This window comes from Parastagonospora nodorum (assembly GCF_000146915.1).
Source record: "Parastagonospora nodorum SN15 chromosome Unknown scaffold_28, whole genome shotgun sequence".
Taxonomy (NCBI): domain Eukaryota; kingdom Fungi; phylum Ascomycota; class Dothideomycetes; order Pleosporales; family Phaeosphaeriaceae; genus Parastagonospora; species Parastagonospora nodorum.
Window position 1 is genome coordinate 243636 of NW_001884576.1, and position 19961 is coordinate 263596.

Sequence of the window (19961 nt, forward strand, 5' to 3'; positions counted from 1 at the left end):
ACTTGAAGAATTGGGATGAATTATTAGAAATATAGCTTTGCAGTATGTTATCTTGTTCACCACACTCAAGGCTCTTCCACTGTAATGCCGGCATGCCTCAAATGACCTCTCGCACTATCTTGTCTCTCGCCCACAACGTCGATACACCACCTGAGAAACACACCAAAACCCTGTCCTGGCGCCTCTTTAAACACTTGCTAGTGCTTCTTGACGAAAGCCTTTAGTTCCGCGAAGAACTCTTCGATTGGGTTGAAGCGCGGCGAGTACGGAGACAGATAGAGAAGTGCTACGCCAGCGTCCTCACATATCTGACGGAGTCGGTCGGATTGATGGAAATATGCGTTGTCCATCACGAGAACAGAATGTCTCTTAGACTCTGTGCTGCAATGTTGCAAAAGCTGTGCTACAAAATCTTCGTACAAGGCGCTGTCCGTTCCCCCTTAATACACGCGCGAGAGCAGGACACCATCCTGGGTGTATGCTGCTAGGATCTGATGTCGCTGGTTGCGGTGGAACTGAGTGACTTGGACGGGCGTCGTGCCGACAGGCGACCAGCTAGTGCGCTGTGTGCCGATGCGTTTGTCGCAGCTAGACTTATCAATAAAGACGAGCTGATAGGAGCAGAACTGCGAGACTTTGTGAAAGTAGTAGCTTTGAAGATCCGCGTTCTGTTTCCGTGCTACCTGCCGGGTTGTCTTTTTAGATCACTTTATGGACTTCAACGCCCTGCTTACGCTCGCCTGCGACACTCCGATACCAAACGTGTTGCGCACAAAACGAGCCATCTCGTCTTGATACAGCCCTGGCTCTGCGAGAAGATTGATAAATGCTGCTTCGCCAACTTCCTATACCAACGATTCTATAAGCTCTTCCATACGAATGGATGCTGTACCAATGTTATCGGTGGCTTCTCGCTCAATGCGCGCGGTCACGCTCGCGCGAATGAGCTCGGCAACGGTGATAGGAGCTTCAACAGGCGCAGAAAACGAGTCTGACATATCTTTTAGTGGTAGATATGCTAAAGGGATGGGTGGTGTGCTCAAGTGATCGACTTGAATGCTGTATGGAAGGGCAAATGTGAAAGCCTGAAGATAGGTTGTTGGATGAGTTGGAGGTTTAGTTAGAAATGTAGAAGGGATCTTTATACCTATAGGACGACATTAACCTGTGTGGAAACAGTATGTTAATCTTATTCTTGCTTCAAAACTATGTACTCGCAAATGTGCATATGATAGCTGCCAAATCACACAATAATTATCACAGATACATCAGGGACTAGTTGAGGGAAAGCGTAGAAATTATATCCATGCACTAGCGGCAAGTGAACAATGAGTTCTTCAGTCAATTTACGCGTGCTTCTTCGATCCACGTCATAATGGCGGCTCGGGCCAATCAGTGGTGAATTGTGCTTTCACCCTTGGCGGCGCGACTAGCCCAAGCTTGTCCAAGCGTGTTTTACTCCCACAAAACTTGCACAGTATTATTTCACATCATCTGTTCGTCAATCTAGCGGAAATGCCGTCACTCTACTTCATTGTGCGCTTCGAGGCAGCCAATGAGAGCAAATCATCCTGCCGAACCAGGGATATCACGATAACCGGGCTGCCAGCAGCTCTGGAAGCTGACACGACGCGCACTGTCAAGACGTACACTGTTATAGATGAGGAAGTCGCCGGTGGCCCTTGGACATACCGCGTCGCTTTCGATATCATCAACATGAACGGCAAAGACGTGCACGTTTCCTACGGCAGCGTCTCTCGAGACGATGCACTTCATCACCTCAAAGAAATCACCGACTCCGTCAAAGAACATGACGCAGAAAGGGTCAAAAACGACAATATGCGCAACAAAGACCCCGAAGACGACATTTACGATGCGCCCGATAGTAACGACAAAGCTGAAATACAGTGGGAGGACGACACTTGCATCAAGATCAGGCTGCGAAGAGACAGCTTTCTCTGGTACAAGCTGTACATCGTGGATGTAGAGGACCGAGCGAACTGGAGAGCCAAGGAGCCTGACGTGCAGGAAGGCGGAGATAAGAAGAGAAGGAAGATGGATATTGAGGTGGCTGTAGGCGAAGACATGCATTTTTTTGACGATGTCGAGGGCAAGGGCGTGTAGACGTGGCGTAACTCTTAGGACACGAGTACAGAGTGTCTGAAAATTTCCTCAATCAAGCTCATGTCATACTGCGGTTCACCAATCCGCGATTTGCATTTTCACGGCCCTGACTCTTTTGACAAAGTCTTCCATCCTGAAGAGCTATGGCGTCAAATCATGCAATCGCCGCCTAGCTCAACAATGTTGACGTCTGATGCCACGAGGCACCGACCATCTTCCTGTACATCTTTCCCTTAGCGTTGGATCACCATAAGATAATTCGTTAGGCGCTTTCAACATAACCGGAAACAGTCGACTATACGTTTGCTAGTCATCAGTTGGTCGTGAAGTCTAATGATCAGAGGCCGATGCACTCTAATCTGCTTTCTGCACGCTGTTACGCCCAAAAAAAGCTAGTATCCGAGCTTGCAGTATAGTAATCATGATTGCCTATGCTATAATGCAGTCGATATCGAAGCGAGCCACCAAGCCTGAGATTCTCATCCAGCACATTCTAACATCCAGCACTGCAACGTTCCCCACATTAGACCTAGCGCATAACCAATACGATGAGACCGACGTGATTCTCGCGGATGACCCAGAAGGCTGCCACATCATGTTCAGAGCTCGCATACCGAGGACCGACTCATCTTCATGCTGTGCAGTTCGTCGGGGGTGGAAGGTTGACGTTTTGAGCGCTAGGGATAAGCACCTTGAGTGAATGCTGGATTTAAGGAACGCGATGAGAAATAGGATGATTGCCATGGAATGGATACAAAGAAGCAACGCGCAGGAGGGATGGGCTCACATATTGTTGCAACACGATTCGCACGTCGAACAGCATGATTGGTGGGAGTTGAAGTAGTCGTGCCTAAGTATACCATGTCATGAAGAACCTGGCGGGTCGCATGTCCGAAATTCAAGTATTCTTCGAGCAGCTCACAAGTGTCACTGTATGCCTGGGTGAACAGACAATGATTGGTACCTGAACTGCCGTCAGGTCGAACTGACTTGATGCCGAAGTGCCGAAGAGCTCGCTTCAAATCCACACATGTGGATTTGCTACGCCGTAACATAGGCGTGCTTTTTGAGTTGGCCATGCTTGACTGATTGGGAACCTTGACGGTGGCCTTCTCTTTGATCAATATCGACCGTCCACTATCTCAGGCCTAAGAAGTCGGTGAAATGACTTAAGTCATTGATACGACTGAACCGTCGAAAAGAGCAAGTTCAAAACCTCACATATATCTTGCCAGTCATACTTGCGGCTCCGCGGCGTGACGGATACGAAAGGGGTACCAGTCTAGGACAAGTTTGCGAAAAAAGAAGTGTTGCTGCGAGTCGCTGGTGCGTGATAACAGACCCGTTGTGGACCGGACTGAAGGCCATTGTCAGGTCGTCCGATGATGTTGTCGGTGGTGATGTCTTCTTCCGGTGAGCGTTGCACCGTCATTGTCGACGCACGTCCGTGGTTGAAACCCGATGTTATGCCGCGCCTCACGTGATCTCGTGTTCTCGGCGCGGAAAAGCTTACCTAGGTAAATTCGCGCTCGAGCGGCGCCAACCGTCTCGGTTAATAGAGTAGCTCGGAGATTTCCATGTCCACTTCCTTTCCTGTCAGCGCGAGTAATTCCTCATGCCTTGTTCCAGCAGCCAATACCCATCCGAAAATAAAGTGGCCAGCGCACCAATTGGGCTAAGCAGGATGGGATGCTCCGTAGGGTTATCGATTGTCCAGGGTTACCTCAATGTTTCTCCTGGTAGGATTGCGTTCTAGGCTAATCGTCCGCTGCAGTGATCCAGGGGGCAAGGATCGATCGGCACGGAAAGGGTAGGCGACTCCACACCGCTGCTCAAGGATGTACCTCGCCATGCAAGGCGAAAATAGATCCTCATAGCTGCAACCGTTGTAAGCTAGGATCCATTAACACGAGAGACGTGCATCACGTTAGTACTCGGTAGCGGTCAACACTGTATATAACCCAACGATTCTGCTTTGCAAGAAAGACACCACCATCACTCATCACTTCCAACACATCCTTCCATCTACCAACCAACCTTTAATACCATCACCATCAATATGCAGTTCTCCACCGTCGTCCTCGCTCTCGCAGCCACTGCTTCTGCTGCCGTTCTCCCCCGCGCCAACCCCCAGGGACAGTGGCTCGCCAGCCTGACCCTCGGTCCCGTTGTCGAGGATCTCTACCTCACTGCGGAGTTCACTTCCGACGAGTACTCCGGCGACAACAAGCTGCACAACGCCTGCGTCCAGAACGGCGAAGGCTTCCACCGCTGCGACCATGTCGAGTTTGACTTCTCCTACGACGGAGCCAGTAAGTATCCTCTGCAATCGGGATTTCTTGTAACGTGAACTAATCCTTTGCAGCCCTCAACCTCACCCAGAACCTCCCCAACGGTGTCACCGTCTTCGGATCTGTTCCCTTCCCAGTCACCACCTACCAGGAGGATGGTAGCTTCCGTGACACCCAGATCGTCCCTGTCACCAGCGCCATTGCCTAGATATGTGTAACGATGGATGGATATTAGCCTTTCGATCTACTGGCCTTAAAAGTAGTGTGTACATATTGTAATGTAATCCTCAATCTCGGGATCGACGCAAGTTGATCTCGTACCAAAATCTCGCTTCTTTCCGCGTGATCTTCGCCACATGCTTGTTCTTGAGCTAGCTCATCTGGGTGTGATGTGCACTTGCGCATGGCCTTGGTTACAGCGAGGTGTCTATGCATCAACATCCATCGTTAGAATCTGAAAGGATACAAATCGCTTCGTGACCGGTAATCGCAAGTGCGCAGCTGCACTCGTCTCGTCTTTCCTCCACCGACACTCAAACTCATACTCCAACCCCATATCCATAACATCCTTCAACTCCTTCACCGCGAGCTCAGTCACTCTCGTATTGGCCTTGTGAACGTCCCAGTGAATCTCACATCCGTCGATATAGTTTCCGTTCCTTTTCTCAATCGCCACGTCAAATGTAACGTGCGTGGAGGGATCTTGAGGGAGCGTCGTCGATTTCGTTGCCCATGCGTAATTGCGATCTGGAGAGCTAATTGCGGGTTGCTGCGTGGAGAACACCACTTCACTGCGTCTGATGGTAGGTTTGACGAGGGTGGCATGTGAGACGCGGATGATGTAGAATGCCAAGTACATGGTGCAGTTAGGAAATTGGACCACATTGCGAGAGAATTGATCGTGGAGGACTTAGATATGCATGATCTTGGCTTGTGATGAAATGATCAAGCCTGAAGCAAGCGATGTGTAGATTGTCTGTTTGACCACGTGAAGATGGCTGTCAGTTTCGCAAATGCTATAAGCAATCGCGAGAGCCATAAATACCATCTTATTATCCCGTAGTGTTCTGTACCTCAGTCATGACAGGCATGATGCGACTCCCACCAACCCAGATCGACCTCAGCAATCATCAGGCAACCGTCTTCATAATCTTGCGCCGCACAAACCACTTTGCCCAAAAGCCACCCAACCCACGCATCCTGAATCGTACTGTCGCTCAAGCTGGCGAGTTGGAGACACCCTTGGACCCAAGGTACGACTGGTCCGCTCCGACACCCAATCCTGATAGGGGCAACAGGCAGGTCCGCATTGGTGTTGAAAAACCGGACCCGTCTGGTGAATCGACTTGCGCTATCAATGGAGTAGCTTTCCGTTCCCAAACAGGTCTGCAAGCAGGATTGGAGGCTCTCGATACGAAGCTTACAGAGTACCTGAACCTCGACATAGCGATTCTCAGGAATGAAAAGAACGACCGCAAAGTGACAGTCGAACGAACGCACAAAGATGGGGATACTGGACCCACAGGAAGGCTGATACGAATTGCTGTTCATGATACTGACGTCGACAAGAAGCTGTGGATTTGTTGGGAGATACTGGAGGTCCAAATTTACTGATCGATGTTGTTGACAGTCAAGCGAGGATGGGAGATGATACATGGTGTGCTCGCGCACTTCTCGCGGTGGTTTTCCACAGCCGTGGGCGATGTTCAAATGCGATTATAGCTCTCCGCAATACACGCGTCTCCTACAGAATACCTACTGCGCAGCTCTTTCCAGTACCACACAGGTGGCTCAGATAAGTATTGATCCATGACGATGTCGCCACTGCTAGCAGCGACAATGTTTCCTCTACAGTCGACCACATCAACCATTTCCTAGTCTTCATATTGATCCCAGTCTTGACGTTGCTGCCAACACCTCACATCGTAGAGGTCTAAGGGTTCAAGGTGGTTATGGGTTTGACATGGAAATGGAAAAATTAGCGGCTTCCAATCCACAATCGATAATTTCCTCAACGCTGGTTGTAGTATCAGGAAAATTGGTGCCGTCGCTAGAAAGGTCTCGATATAACTATCGATGTGCCCGCCCACGAAATTGGCAGATTCATTCACAGAAAGACCAAGACGCCCAATGCCTTTCGGTAGGCATTTTAATATGCGTTCTGATCGGGAATATACCACCGCATGTGGAACGGGGGGCCTATGGTAATGATTCGGAAGATATCCCTTGAGCGGAAGGAAACTAATAAAGTCGACATCCAGTGCACGTAATCCCCTCAAAGCACTGAAGCATTGTAGCAAGTCTTCATAGTTATCAAGTAAACGTGAAATTTTGTTCCTGATACGTATATTTTCGGAAGGGACTCCCGGTGATCGTTGCAGAGGCGTATCAGTGCTTGATAGGCCTTGGCTCGACTCTGCCCTGGCAAGCGGATCCATACGACTCCAAATCCCTTAAGACGTTGGAAAGACTTGGCCAGAGACATCAGTGGCAACGTTGGGCCATAGCTGCCTGCCAAATTGAAGCATCCGACATTTGACCGCCCACTCCGGAAAGGTTGGTGAAGCTTGTCACGTTTGTCACACTCAACAAACTGAGGCCGTCGCTCGACATAGTCGGTGTGGGGTCTCCCTCTAATACATCATCGCGCCGCTGTCTCAGAAGCCGTGCGCAGAGGAGCCAGTTGTTTTTGTCTGTGTATGTTCGGAATCAGGTGGGCGTGATTCACCTCAGGAACGTAAGGCGACAGAACGCGCTAAAAGCTTAGCGCATCAGATGTCTGACTCGCGCCTTCGAATGCACGTCATGCCCGTTCTGACTCCCCACCAAATCGTCAAGTCGCAACCTTCGACAGACCACTCAACGTCAAAATCAAGATTTATTGCCCCAAAATGTCTCAGAAAGCAGAGAACTTGCTGCAGCGACCGCTTTACGGTAAAATACAAAATGTTCCTCTGCATGTGCATTGCTGACACGCACAGTCTTCGACCTGCCCGAAGAGCTTTTAGCCACTCTCACACTCAAGAACCAATCCGACCGCCCAGTACCACAGTCACCTCCCAGAACTCCGACCCGCACCTCCGAGTCAACCGAAAAGACAGACACAGAGGAAACTGGTCCAGCAAGAGCCACTTCATGTTCTCTGTGCGGCTTGAGCTTCGCGTCAGTCGATGAGCAGCGCAGTCATATCCGGTCTGATCTTCATGGCTACAATCTGAAGCAGAAGATAAAAGGCGCTAAGCCCGTTGGAGAGGCGGACTTTGAGAAGCTGATTGGAGACTTGGACGAGAGCATATCAGGCTCAGAGTCGGACGAATCGGACGATGACGATGACGATCGAAGATGGAAACAAGCCGAAGGACTCGACCTTGAGTGCACTTCTCAAGAAGCAGGCCAAGATATCGAACCCAGAATTTGACGAGTTTGCTGCGCGGAAGAAGCAGCGCGGGCCTGGCAAGCCACCGTTATTGTGGTTTGGATCACCATCTTTGCCAGAGAACCTATCGCTAGGAGTCTACCGTGCCATATTTTCGAACGAAGAGCAAGAGGAGGAATCGCACATCTTGGAGACAATACGGAAGAAACAGCTGTCACCCACGCAGCCTCCAAAAGTTAAGCCTGATGGTGGCGTCCCTTTGCCTGGTGCAGACATCGGTCCTCACTACTTCCTTTGTATGATAGGAGGTGGTCATTTTGCGGCCATGGTCGTAGCTCTGGCGCCTAAGATGGGCAAGAAACACACCGGTGTGGATGAGCGGTCGGCGACAGTGATTGCACACAAGACCTTCCACCGATATACCACTCGACGGAAGCAAGGTGGATCGCAATCGGCAAACGACAACGCAAAAGGGAACGCGCATTCTGCCGGATCTTCGATACGTCGATACAACGAAACTGCACTCGTGAATGAAGTGCGCGAGCTCCTGTCGAGCTGGAAGGCAATGATTGACACAGCCGAGCTTGTCTTCGTTCGGGCGACTGGCGCGACCAACCGACGGACATTGTTTGGGCCATACGAAGGCCAGGTCTTGCGAAACAACGACCCGCGTAATCGAGGATTCCCGTTTAGTACACGACGTGCAACACAGAAGGAACTCATGCGCGCATTTGTGGAGCTTACTCGCGTCAAGCAAAGCACCATCGACGAGGCTGCTCTTGCTGCGTTGAACGCTCCTCCAGCCGAGACCGCACCGACACCCGCTCCAGTGAAGCCGAAGGCACAGAAGCCATCAAAAGAAGAAGAGGAAGCTACTTTACATACCGTCACAAATTATACCCTTGATCAAGCGGTCAAAGGTGCCGGCGCTGCTCAACTATCTAAAGTCTAACAACGTTCCGCCAACCTTCAACTTTCTACCCGTAAATCACCATACGCCAACGCCGCTTCATCTTGCTGCATCATTAAATTCCGCACCCATCGTTCTCGCCCTGCTGACCAAAGGTGGCGCAGATCCTACCATCATGAACGATGATGCTCGTACACCTTTCACTGTAGCTGGTGACCGCGCAACACGTGATGCGTTCCGAGTCGCGCGACATGAGCTTGGCGAGTCGGTCTGGCAGTGGGATCAAGCCGGAGTACCTTCTGCACTTTCTAGAGCAGATGCTGAAAAGCGCGACACTCAGGAGAAGACGGAGAAGGCTGCAGAAAGCAAGGCGGAGTCCGAAAGACGGAAAGCGGAGACAGAGCGCGTGCGGAAAGAAGGCGAAGCCGAAGAGGCCAGACGGAGGGAGCAGCGATTGGGCAAGGGTAAAGCGTTGGGCGTTTTGCCTGTCAAGACTGGTGCGGAGCTGAGAGAGGAGGAGGCACGAGGTTTGACACCAGAAGCCAGAGCAAAGATAGAAAGGGAGCGAAGAGCTAGGGCGGCAGAGGAAAGGTTCAAGAGGATGCAGGGGAGCTGAAACCTTCTCTGTTGAACATGATGAAATGCAATAAATCATGTCAGCCGGTATCCGGCTGACTTCATTTTGATTCCATGCTTCGTGAGATCTTTCATATATTTACATGTCTTTTCCTAGCGTTGCCTACAAAGCACCAAGCTCCTTCAACTTGCTGATCATGCCATCAACATCCTCAACCTTGACTCCCGCCTTTCTTGCCTCGGGCTCCGCCACCTTGACCGTCTTCAACCGCAACTCGGTATCCAGTCCATAATCGCCAAGAGTCTTCTTATCCAGCTTCTTCTTCTTGGCCTTCATGATGTTCGGCAAACTAGCATATCTCGGCTCATTCAAGCGCAAATCTGTTGTGATGACCATGGGCAGCTTCGCCTTGAGCGTCTCCACACCGCCATCAACTTCGCGAATAACCTCCACCGTCTCATCCTTGAAAGTAATCTTCGACGCCTGTGTCGCCTGTGGCCAATTCAACAGACCCGCAAGCATCTGTCCCGTCTGCCCCGCATCATCATCGATACTCTGCTTGCCCAGAATGACCAAACTGCTCTTGTTCTCATCGACGACTTTCTTCAACAGCTTAGCAACGCCTAATGGCTCCAAGGCGTCCTTTTCCTCGACCACAACGTGCAGGCCGCGATCGGCGCCCATGGCCATTGCGGTGCGCAGGATGTCCTGGGATTTCGGCGGGCCGGCGCTGAAAGCGACGATTTCTTCGACTTTGGGCGCGGAGGTGTGGTGCCCTTTTTGCTCGCGCACGCGCACGGCTTCTTCGATGGAGAGCTCGTCAAAGGGGTTCATTGAGTGTTTTACGTTGGCGGTTTCGACGGCGGTTTGGGCGCGGTTGACACGGGGTTTGACCTTTACTCGATATTAGCTACATGTGAGCCTTCGGTAGTTTGGCTTGTGGATAATGGTCATGTTCGTCATCCATTATGTTCATGGTGGTGACATTTCATGGTTGAAAGTTTCGTAGTGTTTAACTTACCGCATAGTCGATAACCCGCTTTACGGGCACTAATATCCTCAGACTTGACATTGTGATGTGTGTTGTTCGGCGTCCACAATTCGTTGCGAAATGCTGCAGATGTTGTCACGATCAGAGGCAAGGGTGGGGGATAGCATCGGAGCTTCAATTGTCTTAGCCGAGGCGTTTCCGTAGCGGCCTTGGCGGCGTGTATGACATCGCACGGAAATGGGCCGCCTACCTACAATGTACATCTATCTCATCACAGTCGGATCTTGATCCTAGTGTGAAAAATTGTGATTATTTGTAGTTTGATTTATGAACTCAGTATAGGATGAGCGCTGTGTAAGTTGCAGGAAAGATATTTACGGCTCATGGGTTATTTGCCTGAGGTCAGGGTAACGACTGTTTCTCCCCCTTCTTCTTCAACTCTTTCATTCCTTCCTAACGTTGCGCTCTTTGCAACGCCTTCTTGAATTTTCTTTCTTGCACATTCCGAGCTTGGGAAGACCTAGCATGCCGACCGCCAGGGCTTCCAGAGTTGACAAAACGGCTCTGCTCTTGCACAGGCTCGGCAACCCTCTATAATTCCATCATGCCGAACATTCTTGTTATCTCCCTTGCTGGCTTTACTGTTCTATCCTGTGACATGTATCCTCGGCTGAACCTTAAGCTATTGACACGCGCCGCCGTCCACGAGTCCTTTATCCCGGAAGATGCTCTTCATTACATTGGCATCAGTTGGCCGCAGATCATACTCGTCTCCGACTCCGCAATTCTCGACCAAGAGAATGAGCGCCTTCTCGAAGCTGTCACGGAACAGGTGAAGTATGGGTGCACAATGGTCTGCATGGGCACTTTCGCAACCACGGCCCCGTATGATAAACTGGACTCCATGTTCAAGGAACGTTTCGGCCTCGGATGGCGTGTCTACGAGTTCACGACGCGAACAGTACGTCTTTGGCATAAGGTCCAACAGGCGATGGTCAGCAGGACGAGTCTGGTGTCGATGTTCTCCGCGGAGGCTGTCTTCCTGCGCCATGTACCTACGAAAGAGATGGTGTATGTTGATGATTCGAGCGACCACACATACGCTGCCTTCGCAAGAGTTGGATACGGGAAGCTAGGGTATATTGGAGACGTGAACTTCATGGAGGAGCCTGAACATTTGATATTGGGAATGTGTCAGATCGATTGGCCTGCAGACGCGCCGCGGGCTATCGTATAACGATTTGGCATGGAAAACCCTCACTACGACACCAATGTCCATTACACATCTTGATATCAGTAAGGTGGGAATAATAACGCCTATCTCGGAGATAGGCAGATTACCCCGCTGCGGCAGATGAGTCCAAGCTCCTGCCTCATTTGGAGTTCAACCTATGGTATACATTGGTTTGTTTTAACAATCAAGATTGCAACCGTTCTCTAAACCACTTCACATCTCTCACAAGCGATCATTATATTCATGCTTGACGCCACATTCTGCTAAGTAATTTGATATCATCTCGGCTATCGACATGGCTTCCACTGTGCCCACAGAACCACATCGCAAAGCCATCATCGGCTCCGCGTCGAACTTCTGGATTCATTCTTCTCAGACTGGGTTCGATCTTACACACCCTGCCGATCCATCTAATTCAACAACAATACCAAAAATAACCATACAAACCACCAACACTCCGATTACCGTCGCACCATCCAAGTCTGCACTTGTCATCATCGATATGCAAAACTTCTTTCTCTCTTCAGCATTTGGTCGCAAGAAAGGCGCGGGTCATTCTGCCTGCGAACAACTTGTGCAACACGCCATACCCGCAGCTCGCAAGGCAGGCATCCGTATCATTTGGCTAAACTGGGGATTGTCAGAGCAAGAAGTTAAAAATATGCCACCAGCAGTCAAGCGTGCATTCGGCTTCTTCGCCATCCCAGCAGACTCTGATATCAGGACTGGCAAAGGAGCATTCGGCGACTATCCGGCAAGCGTGAGCGTCAACAGGCACGGCGCCCTCCGTGACAAGCAATCCGCATACAAAGGCCTAGGCACTGACTGCGGCACCCTCACTCTCGAAGATGGCACCAAAATCGACGCTGGAAAACTGCTCATGCGCGACCAATGGAACGCCGCTTTATACCCACCTCTCGACACCATATACACTCAAGGCTCCCAACTCCCCAACATCCCAGACGTCTGGATTCACAAAGACCGCATGTCCGGACTGTGGGGTGCCAAAACTGCGTGCGAGGAGTTTCTGGAGAAAGAGGAGGTTAAGACATTGTTCTTTACCGGTGTCAACACGGATCAGTGTGTGGGTGGCACGCTGACAGATGCATTTAGTAAAGGGTATGATTGCGTGCTATTGAGTGATGGATGTGGGACTACGAGTCCGGAGAGTGCGCAGGAGTGCTATGAGTATAATAGTGCGAACACGTATGGGTTTTGTACGAGTTGTAGGGAGTTTGCGGAGGGGGTGGAGAGGAGTTTGGGATAGTACTCGCCATATTTTGCCGGTATAGATATTCGTTGTTTGGCAGTGTAAGCGGTTGAAAACACGTGCTATAATCACTTCTACTTGTCTGAGATGTCAAGAATAGTAGCCATGCATATCAACATAAGAAGTACTATGTCGGTAATCGGTGTAATTGTATCCGCACAGGTTTGTAATCATGGAATCACACAGCCAATCAATCCGTGGGCTGTGGCTGACAAAGATCACACACGGATCACGGCACGGGTGTTTGAGCTCCGATTAGCGCCGGATTACCAACTTCTCGTTTCCCCTGCGTCAATATGCAGCTCACCGTCCAATGTGACCACACGCGTATCTGTACTGAGCGTTACAATGGTGAGATATCGTTAATGAAATTTCTGGTCTGACCACCGTTCAGATATTCGTCCGTGTAGGGTGCACCATACACTGTAAGAGGTCCGAGTGTGATTCACAAGAGAATATATGTATTCATTGTAGACGCAATGTGAATCCCATATGCCCTATTAACACCTCACCACACTTTGAGAGCTTCGGTTCTTTTCATTGTCCAGATTGAGCCTTGAGATCTTGCCAACTTTCTTGCCAACACCTTTTCAACATTTTCATCATTCCATACGATGGCTGAACAACGTAACATCGTAGTTGTTGGCGGTAGTATCGGTGGGTTGATGGTCGCACACGACGTCCTGAAGAACATCCTCCCAGTGCTCAAGGACAAGGCCGATGCGAATTACCATGTGTATCTCATCAACCCCTCTTCGAACTGGTATTATAAAGTGGCCGCTCCACGTGCGTCAGCCTCGACTACTCGTATGGCCGCTGAGAAGCTCATGTTTAACATCGAGGATGGTTTCAAACAATATTCAGCAGACGACTTTACGTTCATTGAGGCTACTGCTACAGGGCTCAACATCACCTCACGCACTGTATCATACAAGAGTCGGAAGTCCTTGGACGATGAGTACCTCGCATACCATGCCCTTATTGTCGCAACAGGAAGCAATACTTATTACCAGGCCTTCTCCCAAAGCGCTGCTACACAAGACGTCTTCGATGCTATCAAGACCACGAACGAAAAGGTCGACTCAGCGAACGACATCGTCATCGTTGGCGGAGGTCCCACAGCCATCGAGTTCGCCGCCGAAGTAGCAGAACATCGTAACGGAAAGCCTGGGTGGTTTACCAATGCCGAGCGAAAAGTTAACATCACACTCATTACCACGACTGATCGTTTACTCACCTCCCTCCGCCCTGCCATCGGTCAAGCCGCAGAGCGAAAACTCAAAACCATGGGTGTCGATGTCGTCCTCAATACTCGCGTCGTCGGCGCAGAAAAGAACAGACTCGGCCGCACAACCGTCACTCTTGCCCAAGGCGAGACTCTCGAGACGGATCTCTATGTCCCCGCCTATGGCGTCGAACCTAACTCCTCATGGTTGCCCACCTCGCTCCTCGACGAGAGGAAGTACCTCGTAACAAACGACACCCTCCGCGTAGAAGGTGCTGGCTCACGAGTCTACGCCATTGGCGACGTAGGGTCCTACTCGCACAACAACATTTGGGACATTCTTGACTCAATACCCGTCCTCGCTGTGAACATGAAGCGCGATCTTCTATCATATAATGCTATGCTGCCGAATGAGAAACCAAGAGGCAAGGATCGTATGTTCAAGACGGAAACGCGCGAGCGCATGGCGGTGCCCATGGGAACGAGTGGGGGTGTGGGTGCGTTCATGGGGTGGTGGTTGCCAAGTTGGGCGGTTTGGTTGGGTAAAGGAAGGGATTATTTGATTGGCATGGCCGGATTGCCGACAGTGAATGGGAAGGCTGTCAAGAAGACGGTTTGGACGAGAGAGGAGGCTGCGATATGACCTTCCCATGTTGTTCGATCAGTTCTTGCGTTCCAGCGTTTCTTCGGATTTTCTGTCGTGTTCCGTTTTCTTCTAGACTGAGCTCCATCTCCTACCGTGTAAGGCTGTTTCTTCCAGCACGTGGCCCAATATCGTTTGACGTCAATATAAGTGGGGCTTCTCTGTCTCTCACTCATATTCCAACTCACAGTTTGTGCAACCGCTGCCAAATTTTGCAACAACCTCAAGACCATGGCTGATCAGGATCCGGAAATCGAATCGAGGAGAGCATGTCTACATCGTCGCATGCGCCAGTAAGAGTGCGCTCACTCATAGTAGCAACCATAAAACTGACATGTGAAACAGGACAGATTTGAAGCGCAGTGATGGCCAGAAGCTGTACGTAACAAAGCTCTCTTTTCTCGTACACGTGTCCATATGTACTCCGGGACTTTAGCTGAAGAAAGTGCTGTCCAGTCTAGACGATCTTAACGAAGAGATGGTAGCCCTGTCTAAGCTCATAGAGGAAGCGGAGGATTACGTGGATACTACGACGAGGTAGAAAAGGTCTGCAAGTTTTCATATATCCACTAACACTTAGATGGATCTGCGGATGAGGCTTTCGATGACTGCTTGAAGCTAGAGGTACGTCTAATCACAGACGCCATGAAGGAAATATTGCCACGAGAGCTCAGAGACATGATCTGGTCGTTCTGTTGGGCTGAGAGTCTCAACAAATATGAGGCCTGCGATAATGAGCGTCCCTGGAGAGCCCATAGCGTGCATGAGGATACCGTCACCGGTGTGGAGTACGAAGAGTCCGAGTATGATATTGAACCACACAGGCGCGCACAAGCTCTAGGGCAATATCCGATCGGACACCTCGCAGACACGGAATACATGAGCCCAAATTCAGCTCGCGAATCTGCAGAGATGTTTTACAGGATGGCACCCGCCTTTATTGAAACGCTCGATCAACGCGCCCTACAGAATTACTTCTGCAACGACATCTTTGGCCTGGGCCTGGAACCTCGAAACTACGTCACCTCGGTTGTCTTCTTCCTCCACCATTGCGAGTTCCGTGAAGATATCGATTGGGGACGGCCCGGCCGATGTCTCAGCTTCCTCAGGCTGCACAAAGAAAGCAAGCATACCATATTTGGATGCAGACGAGACAGATTACCTGGTGTCGTCTTCCACACCTCTGGCAATGCCACTACAGTTCAGAAGCTTCTTGATAAGGCTATCCAACTGTTTCACCAGCTCAACGATATCCGTGCAACAATCACTATTAAATCGGATTTGCACCGGACCAAGGACTTTCCGTGAAGCAAGTAGGGAGGGCATAGTTTTTGGAGGTCTGTTTCGAAAAAGGTTTCACAGGCAATGATTTGGCGCCGTCGTTGAAATGCCTCAAGTCCACTGTCCCGATCAAAATGGTTCAGTGCTTTATAATTACGAGCTATCGATGGCACACTATTACGTGCAGCACATCATGGCCTCCCTAGCACGAATGGAATTAATACCAATAATTTTCCAGCGGTTGAGTCACACACAAGATCGAACGTAGGGAGAATGAGCAAAGCATATGATATTGAGATTGGTGTTGAATTCTTGGTCTTTTCTGCTACTTGCGCATCTACCTTCTAAGCCCCATGATCAGTCCTCACAACTAGGCAAATGACCGCACAGAGAGCGTCCTGCCGTTAACCATCGTCGAAATTATTTGGTCTTTAACCTGCAAAGTATCCAAAGCCACACGAACGTACCACGCGCAACCTTGCTGATCCGCGTCCAAGAACGCCGCGGAGTTAATGTCAGGCAAGTATTTGTGCTTGCCGGCAATCTTTTGATGCCTGAAACCTTTGATACTTTCGTCTGCGATGGCTTCGTTGAATGTAGCCGTTTGGATGGCAACGTGGGGTGGGGCGTGTTGGGTACTCGCAACGTTGACGCACACGTTGTTGTGTAGGTCGTTGTTGGGGTTTGTGATGTTGGAGCTGATGTATGAGCCGTTGGCGAAGTTCAGCAACATGGTGTTGGTGCCGCTGGCCCAGGTAGAGACGGTCACGACGAAGTCGGGCAAGGCGCTGGATTCGGTCTCGATGTAGACGATGACGTGGAGTTGAGACATGGTTGAATGCTGCGAGAGGCTGATGGGCTGCCTTGGTATCTTGAGATAGAGCTATATATGATCCCAGAGGCGCCATGATCATGTGAAGAAACCAAGCTTGGTGTTTGTGTTTGGTGAGTCGGCGTGACTGCGATATCGCTTGCTCATAGTCCTCCGTAGATTGCGAATGACGACAGGATGAGCACGAGGGTGTTGATGATGCCCCATACGAATGGGATCCAGGTTGACATCTCAAAGTATCCTGCTTGATATACTCCTCCCAGCCTACACATGGTCAGTGTCTCCCAGTCTGTGTCTTTGAAATGGAACATCTTACAGTCCACCAACGATTGCACCGCTCACCAATGCCTCAATACCGCCAACCACGATAAACAGAGCTGGTGCAATCCATATGAGTTTCCAATTGCGCCATTGCACTATGCAGGCCCACAGCGCAACGATCAAGTGGATACCACCAACGAGTAGCAGGGTCCAGTAGACGGTGAAGCGGAGGATGTCGCTGGGTTTGTAGAGGTAATAAGAGGTAGCGGCGCCGATGGGGAGAGGCCAGTAGAGGGACGGGAAGTCGGGTGTTGTGTAGCCCAGGGGAACGGCGCTCTTCGCGCGCTGGATGAAGCTGTGGAATTGTCAGAAAGGAGCTCCGCGAGAACCACGGGTAAGATTGGATTGGTATACCTCATGATGCCATCATTGGGATGGCTCTATCCTCTATCGTGTGGAATGATACGGATTACTTGCCTATGCGCGGTCGCGATACAACTTTGCAGCATCGAAAGCATGTGACGTCGAATCGCTCGGGAGTGAATGTTTCGTGGCCCGAGCTCACTGACCTCGGTCCAAGCATCGCGGCGCGACAACACCAGCCTCAACCCTCGCGCGATCACATCTCCATGCGCAGCTACGGCCGTCTGCGAAAGACATTGCGCCGTCACGATGCCGGTTGATCGTCTCCTAACGACGCTTTTGCGGTCACTGCAGACTTACACAGACCAACAAGACACTCCTCGGTTCGCATCTCGAGTCCCGTCCTGCGCGCATCATACTGACAACCTCAGGATCCTCGGAACAGCATCTTCACTTCTCACATCTCTGGGAAACCCGCACAATCTCAGCCTCCTCACCTCGCATCTCCTCACCGCGCCTGCTTTTTGGGACCGGCCCGATGGCGTCCGAACCCCCTTGCGCCTCCTCTCCGTCTTCCACGCTGCTGTCACGACCATCGTAAACTACCACAACGAAGTACGATGGAAGAAAGCCCCCAAACCTGAGCCGGGCCAGCTTCCCGTGGGCGGGGGCCTGTCTCTAGACGAATGGATCCGTGCCGTAGTGGCTGGCGCAGACGACCGAAGCCAAAGATGGAAGCACCTCATCGTTCTTGGAGGGCTTCTGATCGGCATCGGAAGTCTGGAAGAGCAAGGAATGGACCTCTACTGGGCCTCTTCCATGAGGAAACTGGTGGAAGGCGCCTTGGTGCGCGCCACAAACCTGGCGCTGGTCGAGGTCAGGGAGCGGAATGAGGTGGATGGACTCGGAGGACAGACGATTACCCTGGCACTGAACCATGCATTTGGATGTCTTGCCGATGTAGAGAGAGCACAAATAGACTACGATCTGCTGCTACCGGTACTGATTGGTACTGCATACTACTCGAGTGAAGGCTTCCAGTCGGCATACTTCCTCGGAGGGTTGGACCTCGACGTGCAGGTAGCACAGTCAGGGAAGCTGGATTGGAGTGTAAGTACATGGCAAAAAACATGAGCTTATATTCGGCTAATCAATGCAGACCCGCTCCAGCTCCTACAGACAGGTCGAAGGCATCATGAATCGACCCCTTGTGGCCTCCATGGGACCCCTGTCAAGGCTCATTGCACATGCAGTGGAGAACGCGAAGAATCCATGGATCATCCAAACAATGATGGACGACCTGGCGAGCTTCTCTCGAGCACTCACGACTCAGTGGCGACAGATCAAGTTCTCTGACATCGAGCCTGCGGAGGAGTCGGCGCAACTAGAGGATGAAGCGCTCCATCGCAGCACGCCGCAACTGTGGAAGCTGCTCAAGGCCGCTCTATTCGCAACTACCATCATTCTCCGCGGCGTATTTACTCGGACTTTGCGCGACCGAGCACTTGCAGCCGATGCGATAGCCCCCATGCTAGCATCACAAGCTCTGCATACCCTCCGACATCTCTACTTCATCACATCCCGATTAGGTCCAGCATCTTTCTCCCAACATACCTTTGTCTACTTGACAGCCATCGACATCCTTGCTGCCTACCCAAACCACACAGACAAATTCCTAAAATCGATCGCACCGCAGCAGCTTGGCCACATCCCACGACACCCACTTGACCGCATATTGGATCTTTACTTCCTGAACACGGCAGAGCACTTCACGCTCATACTTTCAACTAAGACGAATGAAGACCTGCTGGTAGCTTCAGCGATGCCATACCTAGCAGCAGGAGAGAATCGACATATGCTGCCCGTCTTTGAGGCTGCGCACAGTGTCATGCTCGCTGTACTCACCGCACCGCAATCCGCAGAAATCACTGCAAAGCACCTGCCGTTTTACATCGACGCGCTGTTCAGTGTCTTTCCCCACAATCTTTCGCCACGACAGTTCCGACTGGCATTCAAGACTTTGATGCGTGTGACGGCGCCACCATCAGCACTTTCAGCTACCCATCCAGATCTGCCTGCAACATTACTGGAGCTTGTTTTCCACCGAGCATTGAGCGCACCAGCGCAACCACTCCCGCCCGATGAGACAGCTCTTGCACTCCAAGGCTCAGATGCGCCGCCTCCTCCACTTTCGGAACAAGCCGTGCTCGCTCTAACCCTCATCGACGCTCTTCCAATGCTTCCTATCCCGTTGCTAGAAGAGTGGCTCCCGTTATGTGCCGACTTACTGAATCGCATTGAAGACGATGACATGCGAGAGATTGTGAAAGCAAGGTACTGGGAAGTGCTAGTGAGTGGTGAGATGGACCCGGAACGCAGCAGTGCATCAGTCACATGGTGGACCACAAGAGGAGGACGAGAATTGGTCTTATTTGGAAGAGAAAACATGCAATATGGCATGATGAGTGGAGCATTGCCAGTCGAAGAGAGAGTTGTGCGAGAAAGCAAATTGTAGGATGATACCCGTCGACTCAAAGTCTGACATAAATGACACAGCAACTTTCGATATTGTGTTACGCATCT

General features: G+C 50.9%; 14 protein-coding genes across 14 annotated transcripts; 9 read left to right on the forward strand and 5 right to left on the reverse strand.

Moving 5' to 3' along the window:
• Nucleotides 1-440: 440 nt before the first annotated feature.
• SNOG_13814 (hypothetical protein) lies at nucleotides 441-998 on the reverse strand (the record flags this gene model as incomplete). The annotated part of the gene is made up of 2 exons (XM_001803965.1): nucleotides 441-683; nucleotides 852-998. The coding sequence occupies 2 exons, from the start codon at nucleotides 996-998 to the stop codon at nucleotides 441-443; spliced, it is 390 nt and encodes a 129-aa protein (XP_001804017.1).
• A 517-nt stretch (nucleotides 999-1515) lies between these two features.
• On the forward strand, nucleotides 1516-2124 carry SNOG_13815 (hypothetical protein; the record flags this gene model as incomplete). The annotated part of the gene is made up of 1 exon (XM_001803966.1): nucleotides 1516-2124. The coding sequence occupies one exon, from the start codon at nucleotides 1516-1518 to the stop codon at nucleotides 2122-2124; it is 609 nt and encodes a 202-aa protein (XP_001804018.1).
• A 1983-nt stretch (nucleotides 2125-4107) lies between these two features.
• SNOG_13816 (hypothetical protein) lies at nucleotides 4108-4737 on the forward strand. The gene is made up of 2 exons (XM_001803967.1): nucleotides 4108-4436; nucleotides 4490-4737. The coding sequence occupies exons 1-2, from the start codon at nucleotides 4184-4186 to the stop codon at nucleotides 4621-4623; spliced, it is 387 nt and encodes a 128-aa protein (XP_001804019.1). The 5' UTR covers nucleotides 4108-4183; the 3' UTR covers nucleotides 4624-4737.
• A 105-nt stretch (nucleotides 4738-4842) lies between these two features.
• SNOG_13817 (hypothetical protein) lies at nucleotides 4843-5274 on the reverse strand (the record flags this gene model as incomplete). The annotated part of the gene is made up of 1 exon (XM_001803968.1): nucleotides 4843-5274. One exon carries the CDS (start codon nucleotides 5272-5274, stop codon nucleotides 4843-4845), a length of 432 nt encoding a protein of 143 aa, XP_001804020.1.
• A 221-nt stretch (nucleotides 5275-5495) lies between these two features.
• On the forward strand, nucleotides 5496-6029 carry SNOG_13818 (hypothetical protein; the record flags this gene model as incomplete). The annotated part of the gene is made up of 1 exon (XM_001803969.1): nucleotides 5496-6029. One exon carries the CDS (start codon nucleotides 5496-5498, stop codon nucleotides 6027-6029), a length of 534 nt encoding a protein of 177 aa, XP_001804021.1.
• A 1715-nt stretch (nucleotides 6030-7744) lies between these two features.
• On the forward strand, nucleotides 7745-9277 carry SNOG_13819 (hypothetical protein; the record flags this gene model as incomplete). Its single annotated transcript, XM_001803970.1, has 3 exons — nucleotides 7745-8663; nucleotides 8857-9228; nucleotides 9255-9277. The coding sequence occupies 3 exons, from the start codon at nucleotides 7745-7747 to the stop codon at nucleotides 9275-9277; spliced, it is 1314 nt and encodes a 437-aa protein (XP_001804022.1).
• Nucleotides 9278-9344: 67 nt separating this feature from the next.
• SNOG_13820 (hypothetical protein) lies at nucleotides 9345-10351 on the reverse strand. The gene is made up of 2 exons (XM_001803971.1): nucleotides 10300-10351; nucleotides 9345-10172 (listed from the first exon to the last, which is right to left on the reverse strand). The coding sequence occupies exons 1-2, from the start codon at nucleotides 10348-10350 to the stop codon at nucleotides 9441-9443; spliced, it is 783 nt and encodes a 260-aa protein (XP_001804023.1). The 5' UTR covers nucleotide 10351; the 3' UTR covers nucleotides 9345-9440.
• A 522-nt stretch (nucleotides 10352-10873) lies between these two features.
• On the forward strand, nucleotides 10874-12770 carry SNOG_13822 (hypothetical protein; the record flags this gene model as incomplete). The annotated part of the gene is made up of 3 exons (XM_001803972.1): nucleotides 10874-11230; nucleotides 11258-11500; nucleotides 11985-12770. The coding sequence occupies 3 exons, from the start codon at nucleotides 10874-10876 to the stop codon at nucleotides 12768-12770; spliced, it is 1386 nt and encodes a 461-aa protein (XP_001804024.1).
• A 617-nt stretch (nucleotides 12771-13387) lies between these two features.
• On the forward strand, nucleotides 13388-14641 carry SNOG_13823 (hypothetical protein; the record flags this gene model as incomplete). Its single annotated transcript, XM_001803973.1, has 1 exon — nucleotides 13388-14641. The coding sequence occupies one exon, from the start codon at nucleotides 13388-13390 to the stop codon at nucleotides 14639-14641; it is 1254 nt and encodes a 417-aa protein (XP_001804025.1).
• Nucleotides 14642-14872: 231 nt separating this feature from the next.
• On the forward strand, nucleotides 14873-15182 carry SNOG_13824 (hypothetical protein; the record flags this gene model as incomplete). Its single annotated transcript, XM_001803974.1, has 3 exons — nucleotides 14873-14934; nucleotides 14987-15019; nucleotides 15098-15182. 3 exons carry the CDS (start codon nucleotides 14873-14875, stop codon nucleotides 15180-15182), a joined length of 180 nt encoding a protein of 59 aa, XP_001804026.1.
• A 104-nt stretch (nucleotides 15183-15286) lies between these two features.
• SNOG_13825 (hypothetical protein) lies at nucleotides 15287-15949 on the forward strand (the record flags this gene model as incomplete). Its single annotated transcript, XM_001803975.1, has 1 exon — nucleotides 15287-15949. The coding sequence occupies one exon, from the start codon at nucleotides 15287-15289 to the stop codon at nucleotides 15947-15949; it is 663 nt and encodes a 220-aa protein (XP_001804027.1).
• A 256-nt stretch (nucleotides 15950-16205) lies between these two features.
• SNOG_13826 (hypothetical protein) lies at nucleotides 16206-16754 on the reverse strand (the record flags this gene model as incomplete). Its single annotated transcript, XM_001803976.1, has 1 exon — nucleotides 16206-16754. The coding sequence occupies one exon, from the start codon at nucleotides 16752-16754 to the stop codon at nucleotides 16293-16295; it is 462 nt and encodes a 153-aa protein (XP_001804028.1). The 3' UTR covers nucleotides 16206-16292.
• A 143-nt stretch (nucleotides 16755-16897) lies between these two features.
• Nucleotides 16898-17598, reverse strand: SNOG_13827 (hypothetical protein; the record flags this gene model as incomplete). The annotated part of the gene is made up of 3 exons (XM_001803977.1): nucleotides 16898-17043; nucleotides 17078-17370; nucleotides 17585-17598. The coding sequence occupies 3 exons, from the start codon at nucleotides 17596-17598 to the stop codon at nucleotides 16898-16900; spliced, it is 453 nt and encodes a 150-aa protein (XP_001804029.1).
• An 89-nt stretch (nucleotides 17599-17687) lies between these two features.
• SNOG_13828 (hypothetical protein) lies at nucleotides 17688-19944 on the forward strand (the record flags this gene model as incomplete). Its single annotated transcript, XM_001803978.1, has 2 exons — nucleotides 17688-18488; nucleotides 18538-19944. The coding sequence occupies 2 exons, from the start codon at nucleotides 17688-17690 to the stop codon at nucleotides 19891-19893; spliced, it is 2157 nt and encodes a 718-aa protein (XP_001804030.1). The 3' UTR covers nucleotides 19894-19944.
• Between the last annotated feature and the right edge of the window lie 17 nt (nucleotides 19945-19961).